The sequence below is a fragment of the Dromaius novaehollandiae genome, chromosome 2 (assembly GCF_036370855.1).
Source record: "Dromaius novaehollandiae isolate bDroNov1 chromosome 2, bDroNov1.hap1, whole genome shotgun sequence".
In the NCBI taxonomy this organism is placed as follows: Eukaryota; Metazoa; Chordata; class Aves; order Casuariiformes; family Dromaiidae; genus Dromaius; species Dromaius novaehollandiae.
In genome coordinates, this window is record NC_088099.1 from 53,884,724 (window position 1) to 53,908,944 (window position 24,221).

The window sequence follows — 24,221 nt, forward strand, 5'->3', positions numbered from 1 at the left end:
ACGGGGTGTAGAGAGGGTGAGCAACTGCCCGTGATGGGCGTGCGTAAAGCCGGGGGTGCCATCACCAACTGGCAGTATATCCCTTCAGAGGCTGGGGATAAGCTGGAGTATCTTCAAGGCGATTTTTTAATTTGCAAATATTCAAAGTCATGCGCGGGCTCAGCGTGCCACAGTGCAAGCAGAGTAATTAAAAAAAAGAAAAGAAAAGAAAAGGAAAAAACCAAAGAAAGGAAATGTTATTCAGCAGGTATCGGAGCCTGTCGCAAGCCGCCTCCAGTGCTGACCGCGGGCCGGGTGAGCGTGCACCGCCCTGCGCAGCGGAGGTGCCCTGCGGGCCGCCGCCAGCGCCACGTCGCGGGGGGAGCGCCGTGGGGGAAGGGGGGCCGGCGGCGCTTCATCCACGTTTGCAAGTTTTGCAGCAGGAGGAGGAGGAGAAGCGGAGCGGGCGGGCCTCCCCGGCCGCCTTTGTGCGCCGCGCCGCTGGTGCCGCGCCGCGCCTGCCCCGCTCGCCGCCCTCCATGGCGGGGCCGCCGCTGGTGCCGCGGCGGGGCCCCGGCTGCGGCTCGCTTCTGCTGCTGCTGCCGGCGCTGCTGGTGAGCTGGGCGGCGTGCCAGGCGCCGCCGGTGCCCGCTGCCGAGCCGCCCTGGGACGGCGCCGACGTCCGCGTCGAGCGGCGCTTCGTGCCCGAGCGCTGCCCGCGGGCCGTGCGCCGCGGAGACTTCGTGCGCTACCACTACCACGGCGCCTTTCCCGACGGCACCCGCTTCGACTCCAGGTCTGCCTTGCGGTCCCGGGGTGCATCCCGCCCCCGGCCCGGATTGCATCCCCTGGTCCCGGTGTGCATCCCGCCCCCGGTCCAGATCGCATCCCCCCCGGTCGCGGTGTGCATCCTCCCCGGTCCGGATTGCACCCCCCCCTCCCCCCCGGTCGCGGTGTGCATCCTGCCCCCGGTTCGGATCACATCCCCCCCATCCCGGTGTGCACCCCCCTCGGGGCTTGGCTTTCAGCCCCTGCAGGCTTTAGTTCGCATCCCCTTGGGTTGTAGTCTGCAACCCCCCTTCCCCCCGGGGCTCGGTTTGTGTGAGGACCCCCTTTGGGAAGAGGAGGGGACGGGGAGGTGGTGCCACAGGGGGGTGTTCTGGTGGGTGACTCATGGCAGTGGTGTCCAAACGGTGGCACTGGGTGAAGGCCATGGCCAAGCTTCGGTCCTGGCCCCTCTACTCTTTCCACCTGAGGCCCTTTTGGGGTGACTGGGCAGCAACAAGCTAGCGGGAAGCTGGGCAGCGCTGCACAGGCAGGCACGCTGTATGTACGGCCTAGTGGGACGGTGTCTGTGAAACACGAACGGGTAAGGAGATGGGGTTCAAGTGCTGGTGAGCGAGACCTCTCGCGGGGCCTCAGCCTAGGGTGTGACAGTCTGTGCGCTCCACGGGCCGCCACCATGCCCTCCCAGCCGCCTGTCCCATGCGCTGGCCTGGAGCTTTGCGCTCCAGGAGACGAGGAGACCGCCAGGATATTCAGCTAGCCTGGTAAACAGGAGCGTCTGTCATGCTGCAGGCAGTCGCTACATTTGGTGATTTCCTGCCGGTTTCTTTCTGTACACTTCCGATGTCTTTGTGAGGCTCAAACTTAACTGGAACACACAAAAAAAATACGAATCGTTTTTATCTGAAGTGCAAAAATTATCAAGCTGTGCTTACTTAGAAAATTTTGCGTAAGTTACTCCTGAATGAATGTGACCCATTCTGCAGACAAGTGTCTGATGGCACTCCTGGTGTTTCTTTGGGATCAGAAAACCTGAACAGCGGGTCAGGAGACTGCCGAGGATGCCAATACTGCCATCTCACTGCTTGCTCGTTTTGTCTTGATTCATTGATCGCCACGGATCAAAGTATTACTCAGAAAGAAAAAACAAAATGTATTTCCAGTAACTCTGGTAGTCTTCATTGTGCTTCAAAGATAATGCACAGCCTTAGGGAAGTAATAACTGTCCTTCAGGGTAAACTAAACTCTTCTCCGGAGCAGCCTGTACTTGCGTATGCCACCTCACCAGGAGTTCACTGCCTAACGCATAGGAGACAGTAGCTGAAGGCTCAGTTGGCCTAACTTGGTGCAGTTTCAGTGAAGTAACACACAAAAACAGTGAATTCATTGGCAACTGATAGTTGTGGAAAATAACTTAGTCACAGACCTGAGGACGACAAAGGCACTACCCTCAGTGCTCATTTTAAAAATGTGTGTGACTGTGGAGACCAGCCACGTGTTTGAAATGTGTTTCTGATTTATACGAGTCCGTACGGGGGCTCACTGGTGTGCCGAGCTGTACCAGCACCGAGGCAGGACACCTGGGAGCGCTGGGGGCCCGGCTGAGCACGTACGCTGGGCTCCAGACTTTTGAAGTGCTGGCTCAGCTCTGCCTCTAATGACCGCATCCTTGTAATCTGCCAGCAAATTATCTGGGGCAGGAGCAGGCTGTGCAGCACTGCACAGCTTTTATCTCTTTGGGTCCTCTAAATATCATTGTGACAAATAATATTGGTGATAGTCTACTCTAACTGAGTATTTGTATGATCGTCCTCATTTCAAAAGGAGGTAAAAAATCAGGTTTGTTTAGCTTGTAATTTTTTTTTAGATGGCAGCTTATGTTGATGTGCATTTTTGTTATTCACTGTTATTTACTAACTATGGTAAGTTTTTTTGATATTGAAAAAAGTTCATGTTAAGGATTAATGGAAAATTAAGAGTTTGGGGGATCCATAGGTTAATTGTAGAAATATTTTGGAATATTTCTCTTAAAACCTTTGCTGCTTACTGCATGCAAATTTAAGATAGTTTGTACCTCAGATTAATTTATTAAAAAGCCCGTTATTTTACTTCTCATAAAGGCTATCTAGTTTTTAAGTTGATGAAAGCATTTACTAATAAAGCATCAATTTAGTCAAATGCTATTGTGAAATTGGTCTAGAAGATACTTCAGGTGATGAACTAAGGGCAGTTTTACTTAGTTTCTTATTCAGCTGCCAAAAATTTTTTTGAGGTTTATGTTTTTTTTTCTGTACGGATATTTCCAAGTAGAAAGTAATAATACTGCTCTTCTTGCTAACAGGCCCTTTTACAAAATCTTACTAATGACAAACTTATCATGTGAATTAACTAACTTTTATTCTTTCAGTATTTGGGGGTTTATTCCCATGGTGCTAAAATGATGAAGATTTTAAAGTCTGAATTTAATTGCATTTGCATCTGCTATTACTTTGGTAATTTCCACTACTGGAAACTAATTTTGCTTAGTTTTAAGCAATCTGCAAAGTCAGTGAGTCATGCAGAGCTGCATGGTCTGTTCACTGCTTTGTTCAGTTCTTTGCTTAATGTCAAAGCTTTCTTAATTGTAGGTTTATTTTAGGTACAAAAAACTGAATGCTTTTATGTTTTAAATCTTTCCAAGACATAGTCATATTTTGTAGCAATTGACAAAGCTTGGCACTTTCCTTGGCTTTTCAGAATTTCTTAACATCTTAATTATATATTTACATATACAACAGAATTTTTCAGGAGCCTGTTTAAATATTTTCCATCCTTGTCCAGGAATAGGAATATTTGTGCCATAGAAGTGAATGCTTTGTATAGAGGGATGTCTGTTTTAAGAAAAATGTTTGCCGGAAGAAAAACTGTGGTGTAAACAGAGAGATCATTTGCAAAATTATTTGAGGGATTCGAGGCTTGGGACTGTTAGGAGGCTCAGTATGTAGTGGAAGTGATGTGTACAGCCTTCGAAGGAAAGTTTGACATCATTTCCCTAGTGATATCTAGCTACTGGCTGCTTTCCAGAATATTTTAGCAGGCAAAGACACACAAGCCTTTTTTTCTTTTTCAGTGCTCCCTTTTATATGAAAAAAGTCCTTTAAATTATAAAAGGAAATTGAGTAAATTAAAGCAGTGAAAATTTAAAAATAGGCAAGAAGCTTTTGAAGTGTTTCCTGTCATATTTGTATGTTGCTCTGAAAAAATAAAGAATAACAGCAGTAATTCAAGTACGGTGAAGTGGGATTGCTGTGTGAATTTAAGATAGTCAGACTAGCCATGTAAGCTAGTGTTAGTTTTAAATCACATTAACACTGCTGCTCTCAGTGCTCTATAGGATACTTTATTATCATCTAAGCATAATTTCTTTTTACCTACCAAATGTTCACATGTTATCACAGTGGAAGATTTAGTTAGATACATCGATTCTTGATCCTGCAAACTTGCTATTTAAAACACATTTGTGTTTTTTGCTATTTATTTAAATCTTTATGAAATGCAAACTGGGAGTGTGGAAGAGAAAATAAATAGCCAATTGCCAAGTCTCACAACTGTCACTCAAAAGGGCACCTTCTCCCCTTTCCTCTTCTCCCACAGAGAGTTACCAGCCATGAGGTCTCATGTCATAAAGCTTATTGATCTTGCAGAGTATTTTTCTGGTTAATCAACTAATATAAAGGTGTTAATCAACTGATATAAATAGGATGAGCAGCCATCCTTTTATACTTTATCATAGTGTTTAATCTGTCCCTTTTGTCATTAATTTTTCAGTGCTGCTGCTGCTTATTATTATTTTTATTATAGCATAAGTGTGTAAATTAACCATTTGTCATTTGGGGCTTGAAGTTTCTGCAGTATACGTCATGTTGTTACAAAGCGTTTGAGAGATGGTGAGCAGTGATGGAAAGGGGGAGTTGAAGTTTGAGAAACCCTGGGATTTGCCTGTTCTCTTGGCAGCTGTCTCTTAATAAAGTTATGCTAACAGGACAAAGTAGAAACACGATACAGTTAAACTCTCAGAAAACAGATGTGGAACAGTTGATTAATAAACTTTTTTTTTTTGCCTGTCCTTCCCTCTTTAGCTATGACAGGGGTTCCACATTCAACGTGTTCGTGGGAAAAGGGCAGCTTATTGCTGGGATGGACAAAGCTCTGGTTGGCATGTGCGTGAACGAGAGGCGCTTCGTGAAAATCCCCCCCAAGCTTGCCTATGGAAGTGAAGGCGTTTGTAAGTACAGCACCAGAGCCATGAATAACTAGTTGTGTGAGCAGTGCAACAGAGCAGTTGGGAGATCGAATGATAGAAAAGAATGGTAGAAATTGCATGTAATTAATGTCACAGAGGTTCTCCCCTGCTTGAGGGTATTTATTAACACTTTCTGTAGCCTGGCTAATCTGTCTAGAGTCCTTCTTCAATGGCATGCAGGATGTGCTAAAGTAAGATATGTTAACTACAGCAGACCTTCAGCAAATGAACCGTGTTAGCTGAAGTTAACTATTTATTTATACCTCCCTCACTGTTAAATACGTGTTGCTGCTGCAAGTCTGCACAAGGCCTTGTTAGTAATGAAAGCAGCTTTGCTCTAAAGACTCAGGGGACAGCAAATGCAAGATCAGTTTGCCCAGTGGACGTACCTGATAGCAGTTCACGCTTCAGATTCTCCCTGCTTATGTGGCTGCAACAGTGACGAGGGACAGAGGGATTTAAACACAGAAAGGAAGAAGTCACACACATTATTTTAGGGAATGTGTGGGTAGGCTTCTGTTTTGCTGATGCCCTGTAAAAAAAAAAAAAAAAAAAAAAAAAAAAAGGGAACTGTAACTGCTCGTGTTGTTTTGCTTTTGCAGCTGGTGTGATACCCCCAAACGCTGTGCTCCATTTCGATGTGCTCCTCATAGATCTGTGGAATTCAGAGGATGAAGTGCAGGTTCAGACTTATTTTAAACCTGAGACATGTCCTCGGACAGTCCAGGTGTCTGACTTTGTACGATACCATTATAATGGAACGTTCTTAGACGGGACCTTGTTTGATTCCAGGTATGCAGCTGCACTTTGTGTGTGTATTTCAATCTGATGTCACTTAAACCAGTGTTTTCCTCTGCCTCCTCTGGTGTCACAAATAATGCTAATTGCCCAGAAACACAGAGTTTTCACAAGAAACTGAAGTTAGCATCATACAAATGACAGTAATTTATTCAGGGATTATGGCAAGGCAGTACCGACTCAAACCAGTAAAACAATTTCATTATTTCTACATGGGCATCAGCAGCCCAGATTATTTTCTGTCATTCCCTGTATCCATATTACTGTTTATTGCAGTCAGCTAATAGTTTTTGTAACAATTGCAGCATTGCTATTCAAGTTAGATGCAAGGTTTATAAACTAAACAGACACAGTTGTTAAAGAGATTGAACTACTAACACTCTCATATTGAGATTTTAAGTTCCTAGCATGTGTAATCCATTAACGTTCTGAGGAAAATGATACTTTAATACCAATTGCTGTTACGTTTGTAAGTCAGTTTTCAAAACAATATTTAGGTTCCTAAATGAGCTAAGTGCTCTGGAAAATGCTACCAGGCAAGACCTTGGTAAATCAAGGAGCAATATATTCCAAGCAGCAAGTTGTGAGTTGTACTGGTTTTGTGCATGGTACAGCCTCTGAGGATTAATATTTTTCCTTCCTCTGGCTTCCTGTGACTTTTTTTTTTTTACATTTTTAGCCATAATCGGATGCGAACTTATGATACCTATGTTGGAATTGGATGGCTGATTCCTGGTATGGACCAGGGTCTCTTGGGAATGTGCGTAGGGGAGAAGCGTATTATTACAATACCACCTTTCCTGGCATATGGAGAAGAAGGAGACGGTAAAAGTTACTCTTATTCTTTCTCAAGCCATCCATATTCTAATGCAAACCTGTGCCCGATGTAATTTTAATTTATGGGCATCATTAGTACCACTTACAGATAAATGGAATGTACTGATGGAAAAGAGAGGTTCAAAACATATTACATGGAGGAGGTGGTTGATTAGAAAGTTCAAGGGTTTTTTTCCTACAAACAGTAAATTGCTTAGCTGACATATTGTTGATTCTAATTGTAACCTTTATATAGTGAAATTTAGTTCCCTTTCAGAGAATTTCCTCTGTGGTTAATGTCGTGGTTCAGAAAATTGGAAGTCAGGTGACTGCTTGATTCTTCCAGTGACTGTCACAGAGAGCAGAAAACCTTTAAAAACAGGAAAATCAGTTTGTAGCTCCAGTTTTGCTCATTTTTTGGCAACAAATCCCTCAGTAATAGCTACCAGATGGACTAACTGTCCTAGCAAACTCTATGCAGCCTGCAGGTCATACACAGAGCTCCCTGCTGTAAATGAGGGGGCAGTTAGGTATATCTGTGGATTCTTCCTTGCCTAAATTCTCTTTCTGCTCTTAATATTTAAGGATTGTCTGTGTCTGTGGTGTACAAGTTTTCATACTCATTCCATGACTTTATTACATTAATTATGATAACTCTACAGAGCTTTGTTATCCACGGAGATCGTTACTTTCTAAAATTTTGCCAAGATCTAGAGTTCATTGGTTCTTTGATAATGTTGTGATACAAATATCTATGATACAATTTGTGTACTGATAGAAAGGTACTTCTTCACTGAGATATTCGATTTACTTTTTTTCAAATTCTATCATCTGCTCTTCTGTTTTGCCATTAACAAGTAGGAAGAGCAGGAGGACCAGATCTGTGTTCTGATTGTTATTTTGATGTGCTTTCATAAAGTATGTTGGAAATATTCCTAGACTAAAACATGTAGCTCAGATGGACCTGTTGTAAGTTGACTATGGTAGGTGTTGTTGAAGAGATTGCAGTTTTTGGTGATCCAGTGCCATCATAATAAGAGCAAAATGAAATAATTGAATGTAGGTGACAAACCCACACATGAAATAAAAGATGGCTTACCGGAAGCAGATTACACTAATTTGTATTTGGAGGGGAAGTGCCTGATACTCTGAAATAGGTTATTTTTCTTCAATAAAAGAACGTAAGTTCATCCTAAAACCCCTGTTCTTTCTTACTGATTTCTACTCTAATACCCTTTCAGGTAAGGAGATCCCTGGCCAAGCTTCTCTGGTCTTTGATGTGGTTTTGCTGGATCTCCATAACCCCAAGGATGGTATTACTATTGAGAACCAGCACATACCTGAATCTTGTGAGCGGAGAAGCCAAACAGGAGACTTTCTCCGATACCATTACAATGGCACACTTTTGGATGGCACCGTGTTTGATTCCAGGTAACCAAACCATTTAGTGTTACGGATCGCGTTTCCAGCTTGGGTTGTCTGTCTGTCTATAATATACCCAAATAAAATTCTTCGCTTTTCCTTCCTTTTTGAAATTTTTGAGTGGGGTTGGAGCTTTCTGTTTTTAAAGCCCACACAAACCTTTTCAGTGTGGGGAGCAAGACAATGGCCAATTTTGTATGATGACAGTACCTAAGACACCATCTAGGGGTTATGATCCACCTGATGGAGCAATGTGTGCTTTAGACAAGCATGTTCGAAGACACTTTAGTCCAAAGAGTTTATCTGTCGAATAGGTAATATTACTAAAGAGAGAGAGAAAATAAATATGATTCCAGTTTAACATCTAAAGAATTGTAAAACAGTGAGCTAGTGGCTAGCTTGAGGTTATGTAAACCAGACCTTGGTCTCAGGATAGTCTTTCCTTCAGTACTTGAGGAGCGTCTGCATTTTGAAGGATAATGTCTTTCAGAACAGAATTCAGCAACAGGATTTCGGCGATAAACGAAAAGGGATCACTGTCACTTCAGATTCAAAGCTTTCTGGGCGCATATGAGTCCCGTGCAGAATTATATGCTGAATAATAACCCTGTAGCTTCCTGTCACTTTTTTTTTCACTTTAATGAGCGGTAGCTTACTTTTCCCACTGCAGGTAGAACAGCCAGCACAAGTAGCTAAAAACAGTTGAAAATGATCCACTGTAAAACATTTTAGAAAATAAACTCATAGAAAATTGCTTCATACTTCTACAGCTTGATCAGGATCAGTTTGCAAACATAAGCTGAGTAATGTGCCACATGTGCTATTAGTGTGAGAAGAAGTCAGGGCGTTACAGTATATGTTGTGTAAGTGAGTTGAGATGCTGTCAGGTTCAGGGTTAGCCTTGATCTCCCCACTCAACTGCTCAACTTGAGGGAGGCAAAAAGCTGAAGACCTGAGTCACCAGCCACCACTGTAGAACTCAAGTATGGCTTATCCACAGTGCACCTACGCAAAGTGTCTCGTTTTGAAAAGTAAATGATTATTGTCTTTTCTGTAGCAATTAGCAATTTTTGAGATGTCTGTGGTATTTCTATAAGGATTGTTGTCAATAGATAGTAATAAATGCTTTGTAGACAGCAGCCTCTACATCATCTAAAGAGCTGACAATTATCACAGGGCTTATTGGTTGGATTGTCATTCCCTGGCTTCCTGTGGAAGTTACAAGGCCAGTGTTTGACAAGCCTATGAAGACACACTGCCAAATCTGTTGGTCATACAAAGAGAGATAAAGCAGCTAACAATAGCTATTGAAAGCCTTGGAGTTGGCCAGGATAACTTTTCCATTGGTACACGGAGCATGCCCAAAGCATGGCTAATGGCTGCGGTTGGGAGCTCTGATAATTTTCCTTCATTCTTTTCTTTTTCCTCTGCAATATTGGCTGCAGAAGTGCTCCTAGGCAGCTCAGCCAGGGCTGCCTGGACTTAGAGCAGGTGAACAAGCCTCTGAATTTTATCAGGGATTGATAAAATTGATCGATAACAAATATTGGCCTCATGCTTTCCCAAAATCACCTTGTAAAGTTGAATTAAAACCTTTCTGCATTTCCTTCTTTGAGTTGTGCCTCCAAGTATCATGCCTTGAAGAAAGGCAGAACACAGCTGCATCCTTTGTAATCAACATCATCTGTTGTTTTAGTCTTGTTTTGTTTTATCATGAGGTGTTGCAGCAGATCCTTCGATCTATGTTTAAGTGATTGGCATAGTTTAGAAGGGAGGGATATTACTGATACTGTTGTCATGACTCATTTTTCTTCTATGCATCACAGGTGAACCTACTAGTTTTCCCATATTATGCTTGTAGCAGTTAAGCTACATAGTTGTGGTTGTTGGAAAATGAGACAGTCTGCAGGGCTAATCTATATCTAGTTTGTAAGCACTTATTTAAGCAGTATTGGGACAGGGGGAATTTAAAGTAGAAAACTTTTTTTCAGTTACTTATTAAAACATGATTTCTGTTTATTTTAAAATACATAAATAGACATGTTTTTTTTTAATGTAAGTGGTAGAAATGTGTTTGTAAATAAACGGCCAGTGTTCCAGTATTGGTTAATAAATAGTGCATGCATCGGTGACTGATGAAACATGGTAGCCTAGATTCATTGAACATGGTGATTATGTTGTGCCCATCCAGTGATAGTTAATGGCCGTGTGTTTGACTTTAACTCATTTAAGAATTGTTGCAGAATTGTGTCACAGACCCATTGCAGGAGTCTGTTTTCTCAAGCACACCTGCCACTGCTAAAAAGCAAATACTTTCCACAGCTATTCACGAAATCGTACGTATGACACCTATGTTGGGAAAGGCTATGTGATTGCTGGGATGGATGAAGGTTTGCTAGGTGTATGCATTGGTGAAAAGAGACGAATAATAATCCCTCCTCATCTCGGTTATGGAGAAGAAGGAAGAGGTGAGTTTGACTTTTTGTTCAGTACAGTCTTCTCCAATCAATGGTGTTTCCTTTGCTGCTCAGTGCAGTTGTATGTAGATAAGGTTTAAAGTATTTGTTCCACTTTTTTCACATTTGAAAGGCTTATGAATTACTCTGTTATTTGGTGGGTGTGCAACTGATAGGTTTACGCACAGAATTTGTAAAATTATTTTAATTAGCTTAATAGGCAGGATGATAAGAATGCAGGCCAATCTCGTATGTAATTGGTGACCTGCAATCATTTGAATGAGTGTTTCAGTCAGACTGGTACTTGGATGCCAGGAACTCTGCAGTGTGAGATCTTCCTTCCTGTATATCTTAACAAGCTCTGTGCATTAAAGGAGTTCATTGTGTTAAGTTTTCTTCCCCATTCCTTTCACAGCCACAGGTTTTGTGGACTCCTAAGTCGCCTCTGTAAACAGTGGATGCATGTAACAGCAAAGCATGTGTGTATGTATAACATACAATTAAAATTCCTTTGGGAAAACTCATTGGTACTTAAGAGTATTGTGAGAGGTTGAATATGTTAATCCTTCTAACCAATCACAATTTTATGGCTGGAGTTTCAAAAGTTGCCTCCTGGGATCTGATACAGGAAAAGTGACGTGCTATAAGAAAAGATTATTTTTGGTGAATTCTATTCAAATTCTATTATGGAGATTTGGGAATTAGACTTTTCTACCAGCAAAACCAGTTGTTGGGTCTGGATGTATCTGTCACTGCTGATGATGCAATTGCACATTATCCTGGGAAGGGGGGAAAGAAGTTGCTTGCTCTCAGGATATTTTCAAGAAATATAACTTTTTAAGCACAATAGCATTCCTTGAAGCATGAGAAGTCCTATGAGAATTTCGCTGATCAGTAATGAGTTGGTACCTGAAACAGAAATCAGTCATTTAGGATGGTCACAGGAAATGTTTGCTTATTACTTCATTTCTACATAATTTTTTAGATTCAGAATGATGAAAATGTTTTCCTTCACTGTTGAACTGAGTGTATATTTATTGCTTTTCCCACGAGTTCTCTTTCCATCATTGGATGCAGCTTGCATCTGTGCTGCACATAGAGGAGATGCAGTCCTCTCATCATGAGAAAGAAGAGCAAAATCAGTCAGTAGCAGACATAGTGGGAATATATATTCTTACAGGGTGCAGTACCTGGTCATCATAAACCCTTTTGGGGGTCATTTCTTTTTCTCCTTGCTTGATTTGCTTCCTATTTAGGAAAGATTCCAGGATCTGCAGTGCTGGTCTTTGACATCTACATGGTTGACTTCCACAACCCTTCAGATTCGGTTGGCATTACTGTCAACTATAAACCTTCCAACTGTACCATACTGAGCAAGAAGGGAGATTACTTGAAGTATCACTACAATGCTTCACTCCTGGATGGTACTTTGCTAGATTCGACGTAAGTAAATTCCCTGGTAAAGAAAATGTCCCTTTGTGGGACATTTTTGTGTCAAAAATTGACTATTTATATTAGAATATATTTTTCACGTCTGCCTACCTAAGACGTATAGGAGGAGGAAAATATCATCGCTTAAAGAGAGAATTGAGAACAAAGAGGATATTGGAATATGTTAGAAAGGAACATAAAGTGCAGGCAGAGTGATGAAACAGGTTGTGTGCATGGCAGTTTGTTTAAATGGGCTAATTCAGATATCTGGACAAGTCGTACTGGAACATCACAGGGCTCCGCATGAGTGAACTTTTCCAGTTTATTCAGTTTCTTGGGTAGGATTTGCACTCTGTCCTGATTCTGTGCTCCTAAGAGGTCTGGCAGAGGTAATCAGTGTAGTTTTGTTCGAGCTAGCTTGAGTGTCTGTGCAGGAAATGGTCACCACTGTGTCTCTACCCACATGAGTGCTAGTTTTCTTGTGTTGTGTGGCTGCAATAAAGGTCAGCATGGAGAAACTATTAGAGGGCTAGATGATGACGGGGACTGTAATGTTCCTCTTCCTTCTTCCTGTTGATGGTAGGTTTATGAGGAAAACAGAGATTGCTGCCAGTCCTTCCCTCTTCATTCAAAGAGCAGCTGAAACACTTTGTCTGACAACCTTGCTCCTTCCTGGTTGATCTTGCTTGCTTTTGTGATATCAAACATATTTCATATTGAACTGCATTGAGCCCACAGCACTGTTTACTGCAGCTGCAAGGGTACTTTTGCTAGCTTCTTGTTTCTGCCTTTATCTTTTGGATAGCAGTTGTTATCTAAATAGTATTGTATTTTATTTTTGGATGGGAAGGTGGAAAAAGCTATTTTTAAACAGAATGTAATTAATATAGCAAGCAAGTCATAGTTTTCACAATGTACACAATGGCTTGCAGAGCTGAAAACCTGGCTTACATTGACGTACGTGATGTGATAGTATGTATACAAGTAATGTGTTCAGCTTTAAAACACCTTTTATATGACAGGAATGCTCAAATCTCATCTTGCATCAAGAACCAAGGGATGTTGAGCTTGTCACTTACTCAGAGCAGTTTGCGGAGAAACAAAGATCGTGAATCTTGTGCTCCTGCTTTTAAGGCTGGCTTCTTATCCATTGAATTGGTTTCCTTCCAAATAATATTCCATGGTACAGGAGTCTCCTGCAATGGTACAACCAAGCCAAATAACCAAATAAAGCAGACTGACCAAAGAAAGCGTCCTGCTGTTGTGACACATACCAAGTAACGAGTCTTAACACAGCACACTCTTCTTTTAGAATCACAATATATGTTTAACTTCTGGGATTTTAACTTTTGCTAATTTCTTATTTTAGAAATGAGACACCAGCAGCAAGGCATAATTCACAGTATAATATGGTTAAATAGCAGTAGTATTCTTATATTTCAAAGCTGTCATGATTAAGTGACTAGTACATTATAGCGAATGATTTAGTTAAAGGAATGGCTGACACATGTAAATATACCCAGATTCTTACAGCTTTGTAGTTCTGAAACAAATGTACATCTGGAATTTTTAGATCTGCTAAAAACCCAACTTTGTTAGTCAAAAATATTTGCAAGGCAAAAAGCCCTTGTTTAAAGATAAAATACTTTGGAGGTTTAATTGGCAGGATTAATGGTACTAATTGGATTTAATTCAAGAAGCCTAAAATTTTAATACTGGAGGACTTAGCCAGAGAAATTCTATTATATGTTGCTTTTTCTTTTTCTCTCTTCACCATCCTCAGACTTAGTCTTGGCAAGACCTACAACATAGTTCTAGGATCTGGACAGGTGGTGGTGGGGATGGACATGGGCCTTCAGGATATGTGTGTTGGAGAACGGCGAACAGTTGTTATTCCACCTCATCTTGGGTATGGAGAAGATGGAGTTGGTGAGTAAAACCTAATGCACATCCACTTAGTATCTCTTGAGTAACTGAAATACACATGATGCATGTTTTGTTTCTTGCTATGCTTTGGGACACAAGGTGACTATAATAATAGAGACATCACTTGGCTGCTTGCATGGGGGATTTTAGAGTTTTTTCATTTAATTATTTTAGCCAACCCCTCCCCAGGGAAATGAAGATACTGTTTCTGTTTCATTTTAAGTCATTATTATTATTCTGTGCCAATGTAAAGATTATCCCAGCTCAAAGGGGAACACTTTTATGCCCCCAGTAACGTTGTGTTGTCAAAACAGAAAGCTCCAGGCACTCCAGTGGTGCAGGGGGAAGTAAACACTGTTTTCACAGATAGGAAATTAGGTACTCATGCTCGGACATACAATGTGTTATGTAGGAAAGAAAACTAAAGGGAACCATTCAGCACTAACATGTTAGAAAATAAAAAGAGGACTGAAAACTCAAGAACTACCTGAACCAAATATAAGATGTGAAACAGTGCATCAGTGCTGTTGAAATGCCAACAGTAACACATTTAAGGCAGTTTTGGAATCCCTATTTTACAGCATTGAGACAATCGATTTTTTATGATAGGGACAGCCATAATTAAAAAGACAAACACAGAAATGACAAGAACTTTAAGTTCCCACTATGTGGGGTTGTTACTGGCCTTCTGAGATAGAAGATTTGAAGGAAAGGAGTCTATCAGGAGATCACCAGGATCCACAAACTCTGGTTTCAGTGGAAACGGTTGCACAAATTGGTCTGTTCTTTGAATACCTCCAGAACAGTTTGTATTTTGCAAAGATTCTTTGTTAGGCATCATACATCAAGCTTAACAGAAAATTAACTTGTGGGAAGAAGTAAATAAGCATTTTCACTTGTATCTGTCTTTCATAAAAATTATGAATGAAAAAATATGAGTGTCATAAATATGCAGCATTTTATACTGTTACATAACATTGCTTAATTATATACAATTAAAAAATTGAAACTTTGCTTGTAAAATGAAAAAAAAATTGTTATGTTAACAAGACCTTAAAACATACCTGTCTTAGATATTTGGCATCATTCAAATTACATTAGGTATACATAGTCTGAAACACTGCATGATTGTTAGTGTTTTGGTACATTCCTACATATCTGAAGAGATTACCACTTATTTGCTATTGGACAGAATTTGTATGTGACATCTATTTTATTTTTTTAAGGATAAATTAAACTCCTTCCATGGTTTCACGGAGGTAATATACCAGGCTGTTGAGACACGGTTGTATCTGTCAGTAGAGGTTAGATACTCAGCTGCAATGCATACAGCAGAGAGATAAAGGAAAATCAATTCTTTCCCACAATTTTTAGTCTGTGAGCTTAAAAAAAAAGGATGCAGTTTTATTATAAAACGTTCCTTTATATTAAATGCTTATCAAAACAATTGAACTGAAACTTGTTTAAACTGTGATACTGGAAATTATCCCTGTTCCAGGGAATATACGTAAGTGGTTTAAAGTTAAAACATGTGCAAGTGTGCCTTTTGTGAATCAAAGCTAAAGGGCTGAAGTGCTGGTCATGTTATGTTTGTCTCTTGCTCTGCCTTTTTCTCATGATCAACATACTGTGCACATCATATATGTGTGCATACTGTATCTTGTGCATGTATCTTAGATCCAAATACTGCATCTCTGTAATCCCACCATGCTGTTTATGTTTGGCCTGATCCAGCCCCCACTGAAGTGAACAGGAAGGTTTGGTGGGCTTGGGATTGCAGTAGAGAGCCATCTCTTGGAGCGGGAAGAGACATTTAATTCTGTGTGAAAAGGATAGTGGGTAGTGGAAAAGAAAAAAGTAAGAAAGAGATGTTAGGCAAGATCAGTGAGAGAGCGATCAATGTGAGATCAGGGTAAGAGGATAAATATCTCTCCGTGCTGTTTGTTGTGACAGAAGGAGAAGTGCCTGGTAGTGCTGTCTTAGTTTTTGACATCGAGCTGCTGGAACTGGTGTCTGGGTTGCCTGAAGGGTACATGTTTGTGTGGAACGGCGAAGTCTCTCCCAATCTCTTTGAGGAAATAGACCAGAATCATGATGGAGAGGTTCTTTTGGAGGAGGTAAGCCAAGGCAATGAAAACACTTGCAGTGATTTTTCTCCTAGCACCGTCACCAAGGTACTCAAAGTCGTTAAAGAACTGGGTGTCCCTCTCTCCCTCTCTCCCTCTCTCCCTCTCTCCTTTTTTTTTCTTGTTTTTTTTAAGCTTTGGATGTGGTGGTTGTTGTCAAATTAACAGGAAACCAGTGTGTCAAATTAAAATATGATTATTTAGTTTTGGAGATGAACCTAAAAAGAAAAATGAAGTATAGGAATGGCCGTACTGCTTAAGAGCATTTAGTGTTTTGGTCTCCTTCTGTGGTCAACAACAGGTATTTAGAGAACAAGTAGAAGAGATGGGGTTAGTATTCAGTTGTCCTTCACCACATCAGCCTTCACAGTGTCTGTTAACTGGACTGCTATAGACAGTTCCCAAGCCAAGGCTGAGCCTGCAGCATTGCGTCCAGGAACAGTCTAATCACTTCTGGAGCTGAGCAGTGCCCACGGCTGCTCCTTCCTCAGATGACTTGTATGCCGTGTGAACAAGTCCTTTCCCATGCTTGCTTTTCAAGTTTGCTGCCTGAAAATTTCATTGGGTGCCCTAATGAAAAATCAGTTCTGTTTGCCATACCGCCTCTGATTATGTAAACCTCCACCTTATTTCCTCTACATTTTCTCTTTCCTCAAGTGAGGAGTTCAGGTTTTCAGCCTCTCCTCCAGTCAACTTTGTCACCTGTCTCTTACCTTTTGGTTCCCTGTTCTTCCTCGTTGGAGTAATGCTGCATGCGGCCCCCAAGGTGCAGGTTGCAGACCTAAAGAATAGCATGAGATGCCTTTCTCTTGTTTTTTCCTCTTCTGGTCACTCTTTCACACTTCTTTGTTTTCCTTCTTTCTCCATCTTTGCATTTACCTCCACTTCTGCCCTTGCAGAGAAGAAAAGAGCTTTTCTCCAGTCCAGAGAATGAGTGAGTTGGGGTGTGACTGATACCCGCATCTTTCTGGTCACTTAGCAATGAGGAGGAGGAGGAGCAAAGGAGATGTGAGAGGATCCTTGGTAAAATGTGTAAAAGAAATGTTAGAAATATCCCTCGTTGCTGAAGCTTATTTAACAAGTAGCACCAGGGACTGCGGTAACTGGAAAAATTGTAATTGATTGATTGTGGGTTTTCTGTTTTTTGGCAAGGCAGCCTGCATGACTTCTGTCAAATGTTGTCTAATTACCTTGAACAACTTCATCATTTGTAGCAGGATAGGGATTTTTAGGGAAATCTTGCCTGTGACCTTTTCCTCCCTCTTTCTCCCTTTTCCCACTCAAGCCAAAGCCCTTGGGAATTGAGTGGAAGGCATAATGCCTGAAACTACTTTTAATAAATCTCATGGTATCCTTATACTTTAACTCTCATCTTTTGATTTCATTCTTTTACGTTGTTTCTTGTAAGATGTAGGTGGGTGTCTGTTTTACAGGGTGGGCAGAGTGATTTAACCTCATTTATCTGTCCTAATTAGTCCAGTTTAGGTTGTAAGCTTTATAGGATGGTAACGGGGCATTTTTATATACACTTAATAATAAGTGGTAAAAGGCTAGATAGTCAACAGCAAATCAATACTTGTTTTGTAAACATCTGTTCAGTTTTAAATATCTGTTTCATTGTGAGCTGTTTTTTCTCTTCCTTTCCCTCCCCCTAGTTTTCAGAATACATTCAAGCTCAAGTCGATTCTGGCAAAGGAAAACTAGCTCCGGGTTTTGATTTTGAAAAGATTGTTAAAAATATGTTCACCAATCAGGACCGCGATGGAAATGGTAAAGTTACAGCTGAAGAATTCAAGCTAAAAGACCAAGAGGCCAAAGAGGAACATGATGAACTGTAAAGCTAAGAAAAGGAAGGTTATTGAGCTGACCGGCTGTTAGATTACATCTGTCCTGGAAGGAGTTTAAGCAAGCGTTTCTGAAAGGTTAGCACGCAGACGGGGGTGTATGTACATGTTCTGTGTGTGCCGATGCATATATGCTGGGTAGACTGTTGGAAGAGATTTTCATTTGGAATTGTTAGGTATGTTACAAAAAACCAAAAAACAGTGTTAAGTGCCTCAAGATGGGATTTTTAAATTGATGGAGTGTACTGCTGAACATGGTTTTGTGAACCATGTGGTTTATTTTTATATGAAAGAATGAAAGTCATCATTGAACGATACAGTCACTTGGATGGATGCTAAGGAGAAAACTTGCAGAGTGCTCTTCAAAGAGTTTTAAAAAACCTTTTGTATTTAAAAATATTTCTGCGGGAGAATAAATCAGAAAATATTCCCCAAGAAAATAATCTGTAAAAATAGTCAGAGATTGACCCCAGTTCCTTTTGGAAGGCAGGAACACTCTTTTCAGTAACTGAACCAACTCATATGAGTATTTGCCAGCAGGAACTCTGATTTGCAAATTACAGAACATGCAAATGATAGCTGTGTCATTGGAAAATTTTCATAAGCTGTGAACTTAAATTAAACAGACCTAGAATTGTAAATGTGTATGTGCTGGATTTTTACTTTACAAAATAAAAGCTTGCCACCATCTGTACCATATTTAATTAGTACCTTTGAATCTTCTTGCTGGCATGTTAAAGCAGTGTTCAGAGCAGTGATTCCCAAACCTTTCTAGCTGCAATCTTACTTACAGTTTTGTTAGACTCTAAATATTAGTGTTATGGGGTCCAAATACTATCATAAATACTGGATAAAATTGGTTTTACGTTGGGCTTCTGTCTCCTATTTTGGGAACTGTTAGACTAAGGAGTAAGTACTTAGATCTTATGCAGCAGAGCAGTCTGGCATGGTGAACAAACAAAAAGACAGTGATAAAATCAAGAAGCGGAGCCATCTGTTTATGCCTGCAAATGTTCTGGTGTATCCCTCAATACAAAATTAGTCCTGGGAGTGCTGTTTCAAGTGTGTGAACACTAACACAATCCCCCATTAGATCTATAAATGTAGCAAGCTGTTTAATGCAAAATATCCTGAATAGACATTTTTCTAGAAAACTATATGATTCCCCCCACAGTATACTACATTTAAAGAGCACGAATACATATAGTGCAACACTGACAAAGACAAGTAGGAAGGGAGTTGTGTTTCCATTATATGCTTTGTATCTAGTTTCTTGCTTTCCCTGATCTGTACATGTGGGTTGTAAGCTCCCTGAGATGCTCTTTTTGCAAACTGCTATTTCAATTGGGTGAAAACATTTTGTATTGCTTTTTTAATGCAGTTGTTATAGAAAATGAAAAGTGAAAATTTTGGGGGGTTTGATACCAGTAAATGTTGGATAACAGATCTTTTTGTTACATAAAATGTTGATCAACTACTACTGTTAACTACTACTGTTTTTTTTTCCTGGCATTTTGATGGGTGGGGAGTCTGAGTAGAAGAAAACACCCTTCACACAGCAGTCTTCTCATGCCCACACAGGCTTATCCTGAGTATGTTCACTATTGCTATTAACGTTTAGGGAAAATATTGTAAACTAAAATTATTTGACTCAAAATGATCAACAATAATAAACTGTAATAAAATATTTTGTTTCCATAGTTCACCTAGGTGAAGATAAATCATTCTTTGGCCTTGGAAGGAGTTCCCTAAACTATCCACCTCCTCTTGCCGTTAGCCGTGACTGTTGGGAATGTGATGTTTCTCTAGGCTGGGGACTCTGAGCCTCTCAGCTAACAAAATTGTCTTACCTAAGGATCACCGTTTCGTTGCCCAGGCTAGTGAAAGCAGCCCCCATGCTTTGTAGCTGAGGGTTCGTGTTTGCACTTTGTCTGTAGCTCTAGAATCACATGAATTGCATGAGCTGTTTCATGGGCAATGTTAGCCCTTTGTGTCTGACGTAAATGCCATGGGTTGCACGTGGAATCCAAATGTTTATTACCTCAATGGCAGCTCAGAAATGTTAATATCTCATGAAAGCAGCATTCTCAGAAGACTGCTGTATAAAATTTTCCCCTTCATTTTATTTGGAGGTTGATTGCTCGCTATTGCTGTAGTTCAGATTCATTGCTTCTGCACAGAGCTGAAATATATGTATTTTTCCACTTGGGAGCTGGAAGCAAGGTGAGACTGAGTGCTGCCAGAAGCAGTCCTTGCATGCCATGTGGAAGTAATTCTTTACTCTCTTCTCATACATTGTCACCCAGTACACCGCAGAAAGACCAGTATGTCAGCTGAATATCCAAAACTGTTTGAGCTGAGGAGGATCTTCGTGAATAGGTCTTTCTGCGTGGAGGATCCCTGGAGGTGCTCTGAAGAGTTCCTAGGAAGCCCCAGTGGCAAATTGTCCTGCAGGGCACATTTAGGACAAGGCGCAGCACCAGGCACAGCACGGCAGCAAGGTGGTAATCGGGAAGACTGTTGTGTTGGAGTTGTTTGGAAGGGCAAGTGGGAGATGGTATAACAGGTAAGATTTTGCCACGGCCTCTGACCAGTGTGTGTCTGAGGAGTGAAATTCTCATTCCACTGCTCCCCTGGCCTTAGCAAATGTGATCTGTGATCTGTCTAAATGACGTTTTCCTGTCAGAGGAAGTTTTTGTCGTCGCCCCCCCCCCCCAAAAGAAAAAAAAAAGCCTGGAGATGGCATTTCTGAAATGAGAATGCAGCTTTAGGGGAAAGCAGAGAGTAAAACAGAAAAACTTGCTACAGAATACTTGGGTCAAAGAAGGAGTTGTATTTATTTATTTACTTGCCCAGACGGTGACAACTGAAGCCAGGACTAGCTGGGTGTGTGAGGCTAAACTGCATAAAATCCAGATTTTTAAAATGCTTGTGCAGACCCAGTGAGTTGCTTTCCTTTCTTTTGGCAGCTATAGGTGCCTACCTCAAAGGGTAGCCACCTCAAAGGTGCTCTTTCTTGTCAGAAAATGCTTGTGTTTGTGCTGACAGCCTCTACCATGGCTTTGCATGGTGGCCCTTCGCAGGGAGGGGTGCTCCAGCCGGGCCCCTTTTCCGGGCCCTCAGTGCTGCTGTGTTGGCTGGGGGACCTATGGCTCCCGGCAGCCAGGTGCTGCTGGGGCGGATGGGCTCCGGCGAGCCCTGCTTTTCCCTCGTGAGAGGGAAAATTAAAAATATTTTCAGATCTTCCCAAGAGGCCTGTGGGAGCTTGGTGATTGCGCTCATCGTGCAGCCAGTGGGATACTACCTGCCAGGCAAGAAACCCCGATGTGGCAGGAGGCAGGGTTGGCTGCGAAGTTGAATTGGGCAGATCCTGAAGGGGAGAACCTGAGCATGGCCCCTCCACCTCACAGCTCCAGTGATAATCCGTGTACATCCCTGTCTAGTTAGAAGGAAAATAAATATTCCTAATTTTTTTTGAATACTTTCTACTTTATGTGGAAAGTATCTATTTAGATACTTTGGTACCCTCTGTACTGAGATACTAACCTATTTAGAAGAATAGCACAATTCTTTAAGGTTAAGTATCATTAATAATTGGATGAAAATAAGTGGTTTTCTTTAGCTCAAGAGAGACTCTCCAGAAATTAGACTGCTGCTGCTCTGATGAAGCAGCCAGGTGTGAGGCAGCTGGCTCCTGTTAGGCAGCCTGGTGGTGAGGGGAAGCTGGCTGCAGTCAAGATTGAAAATTACCTGCTGGCTTGTAAAGGTTGAAGGGAAGAGGGCTCTACTCACAAATGTCCAGGTATTTATAAGCATTTTTTTCTGCATGATTTTTCTGCCTTAATTTACCACAGTTACTTTATACTGTATAGCTGCCCCTGTTCTAAGTATATTCAGAAAAATTTACCAAAATGAGAGTTTGCATTTTTTGCAGTTGATGAACTCAAATGTTAACTTTGTATGTGAAAAATTATTAATTCAGATCTTCCTTGAAGCTTAGAAATGGCATCTTTAGCTAGGCCTTAGTGCAAATGTCTTGCTTAGTTCAGGAGTGTTAGCGCGTGTCTTGGCCAGTAAGAGGAGATTTGAGGAGGCTGCAACACCCACTCAGCAGGAGGAAACATTTTTAGCTAGATAAAGGTCTCAAATAGTTGACCTTGGACATGTGCTACAGAGCGAACAGATATTGTGAGTAGAGGAAAAACTAAGTAACAAATTCATGTAGCTCTATGCTTCTTAGGCCTTGCCTTAAATGTTAGAAATACACTTTTTGTTATGTAAAGGTTTGGGGAAATGTGTATGAGACTTTCCAAGCTGATCACAACTGAAATGTACTATTAGGACTGTGATATGTTTCTGGTTAGAAATCTGATTTAGAAAGATGTAGTGTAATAATATTTTTTTTTCCTAAAACTGAGTGCATAATACAGATGGCATTTTTAAGTTATAAGAATTAGACTTGCTGGAGAAGGATGGTTTAACCTATAATTGCAGTGTCAATTTTGTTTGAAGTAACTGGTCTGCTGCTTGTTCGTCGTCTTGGAGGGGTGATTGATAGTATTAGTTCTAGCCAAAATAGTGGGAGTAAAAGGGGTGGGGGGTTGATCAAAAATAGTGGCTTCTGGGGTTTTTGTTTGTTTGTTTGTTTTGAAAAAGTGGAGGATATCGATAAATGCATTTTGCACTTTCTACTGGCTTGTAAGATGATGAAAGGATATTGGTAATCTGTCCAGTATCCAGTAAGATGTAGAATCTTCTTAAACAGACCTCCTGATTCAGATTTATCAAGTAAATAACTTTTTTTTCTAGAAAGCTATGCATGTGGTGTTTCAAAAAGTAAAGTAATTTTTGGCACGCAAACACTCTTTGTGCAGGAAACGGGTTCCTTCAGTTAAATGTGGTTTTTGCATCTATATGGCTTCATTGTTCCTACGTCCCAGCCAAAGCAGAAGGACAGAGCAGGTCTCGCCGTTCGGGCATCCCCTAACAGGGAGTCTGAGACTGGTAGGGCTTCGTGATTGAACGAGAAAGCATGCTGCAGATTTTTCCCTACCAACATAGCTGCGGAAGGGTAATAATCCTTTTCTTTAAATGACTGTCATGGTGGTTTGAACTTTTGGTGAGTGACAACTCAGTGTCAGCCCCGAGCAGATAAACAATGAAAAATCCTGCTTACGCAGTGCTTGAGAAATGGTCACCTGACCTGAAATCCTCTGTCAAGGCAAAGGGTGTTAAGTGTTCACCTAGCTGTTTATGGAAACAGTCAGATGTTTCCCAAAAGGATCAGGTGACTCTGATACTGCCTGGTCTCCAGCTGGCTGAATACTAATTTACTAACTCTAATTAAGACAGAGTTGGATATCTGTTTTGATAATTCCTTCTAAAGATACTGCCTATTGCTTTGCATGTATTTTTCTGCAGTATTTCATTTTATTTATTTATTTATTTATTTATTTTTAATTATGGCTGGGTTGAATGAGCATCCTCATCACACTGAAGGAGTGAGAGTTTGCTTCCTGTGGAGTTGGGTGAGGTTCAGGAAAAATCTGAGAGGAGGATGAATGAGCTCGCATGAAATTCTGAAACAAGCTGGACAAGAACTTGAAGGACAGTCCTGCCCCTCGGAAATGCTTCACAAACGGACCAGAAATGCTCCCTCCTTTCAGCTGATGCTTGGTTCTCCAGAGAAATCCCCTGTGCTTGAAGTCAGGATGATCTTGTGCCACTGTGTGTTGCTGACATGTCTTGTGCTGTGAGCTGTGGCTATCGGTTGCCTCTCACATGCTCTAAATTCTCTTATCTGGATTCCAAAGGTAGCCTGCCTGTCAATGGGAAAACTTGTTGCAGGGTAAACTTTGGGAGTAATGCCTGGTAAGTAGCCCCTTGCAACTGGAGATTGGATGATGATTAAGCAGTACATCCAAACACCTGGGAGTTTTTCAGAAGACCTTTGCCTTTTGAACTTTACTTGACAGCTATTACAAAATATCCTGCATAATCTCTTAGTTAAAAAACAACAAAAAAAACCCCGGAAAAAACAGACCCCAAAAAACCCTGACATTAGCTCAGCTACTGCCAGCTCTATAGGTGTCTGAAATTAAAATGTTAGACCAATCGTGTGGTTGCTGACCTCCCCTGGAAATGCTACCACCTCCCAAGGAGCACAGCATGCCCGGGGTGGTGCAGGCTGTGGTGCTGAGCAGGCAGCTCACAGCCAAGCCCTGTGGGGATTCATACACGTGCAGCATCGTCCTACCTAGCTTGCTTACAGTGCAGAAACCGGTACCTGTTGGCAGAAGATGACAGCACGGAAGGCTCCTCTCCCTCCCTAAACTCTTGCAGTGTGACTGTGCTG

The 24,221-nt window shown here is 41.3% G+C and overlaps 1 protein-coding gene across 2 annotated transcripts; it reads left to right on the plus strand.

The window, feature by feature from the left end:
- The first annotated feature begins 277 nt into the window (after positions 1-277).
- FKBP9 (FKBP prolyl isomerase 9) lies at positions 278-19,343 on the plus strand. 2 transcript variants are annotated; one of them, XM_064506546.1, is made up of 10 exons: positions 278-294; positions 4,884-5,029; positions 5,650-5,839; positions 6,525-6,670; positions 7,903-8,092; positions 10,406-10,551; positions 11,796-11,982; positions 13,754-13,899; positions 15,850-16,013; positions 17,678-19,343. In XM_064506546.1, exons 2-10 carry the CDS (start codon positions 4,942-4,944, stop codon positions 17,858-17,860), a joined length of 1,440 nt encoding a protein of 479 aa, XP_064362616.1. In that variant the 5' UTR covers positions 278-294; positions 4,884-4,941; the 3' UTR covers positions 17,861-19,343. The 2 variants fall into 2 exon arrangements, with proteins under 2 accessions (XP_064362616.1, XP_025956544.1); XM_026100759.2 differs by lacking the exon at positions 278-294 and adding an exon at positions 333-775.
- Positions 19,344-24,221: the final 4,878 nt, after the last annotated feature.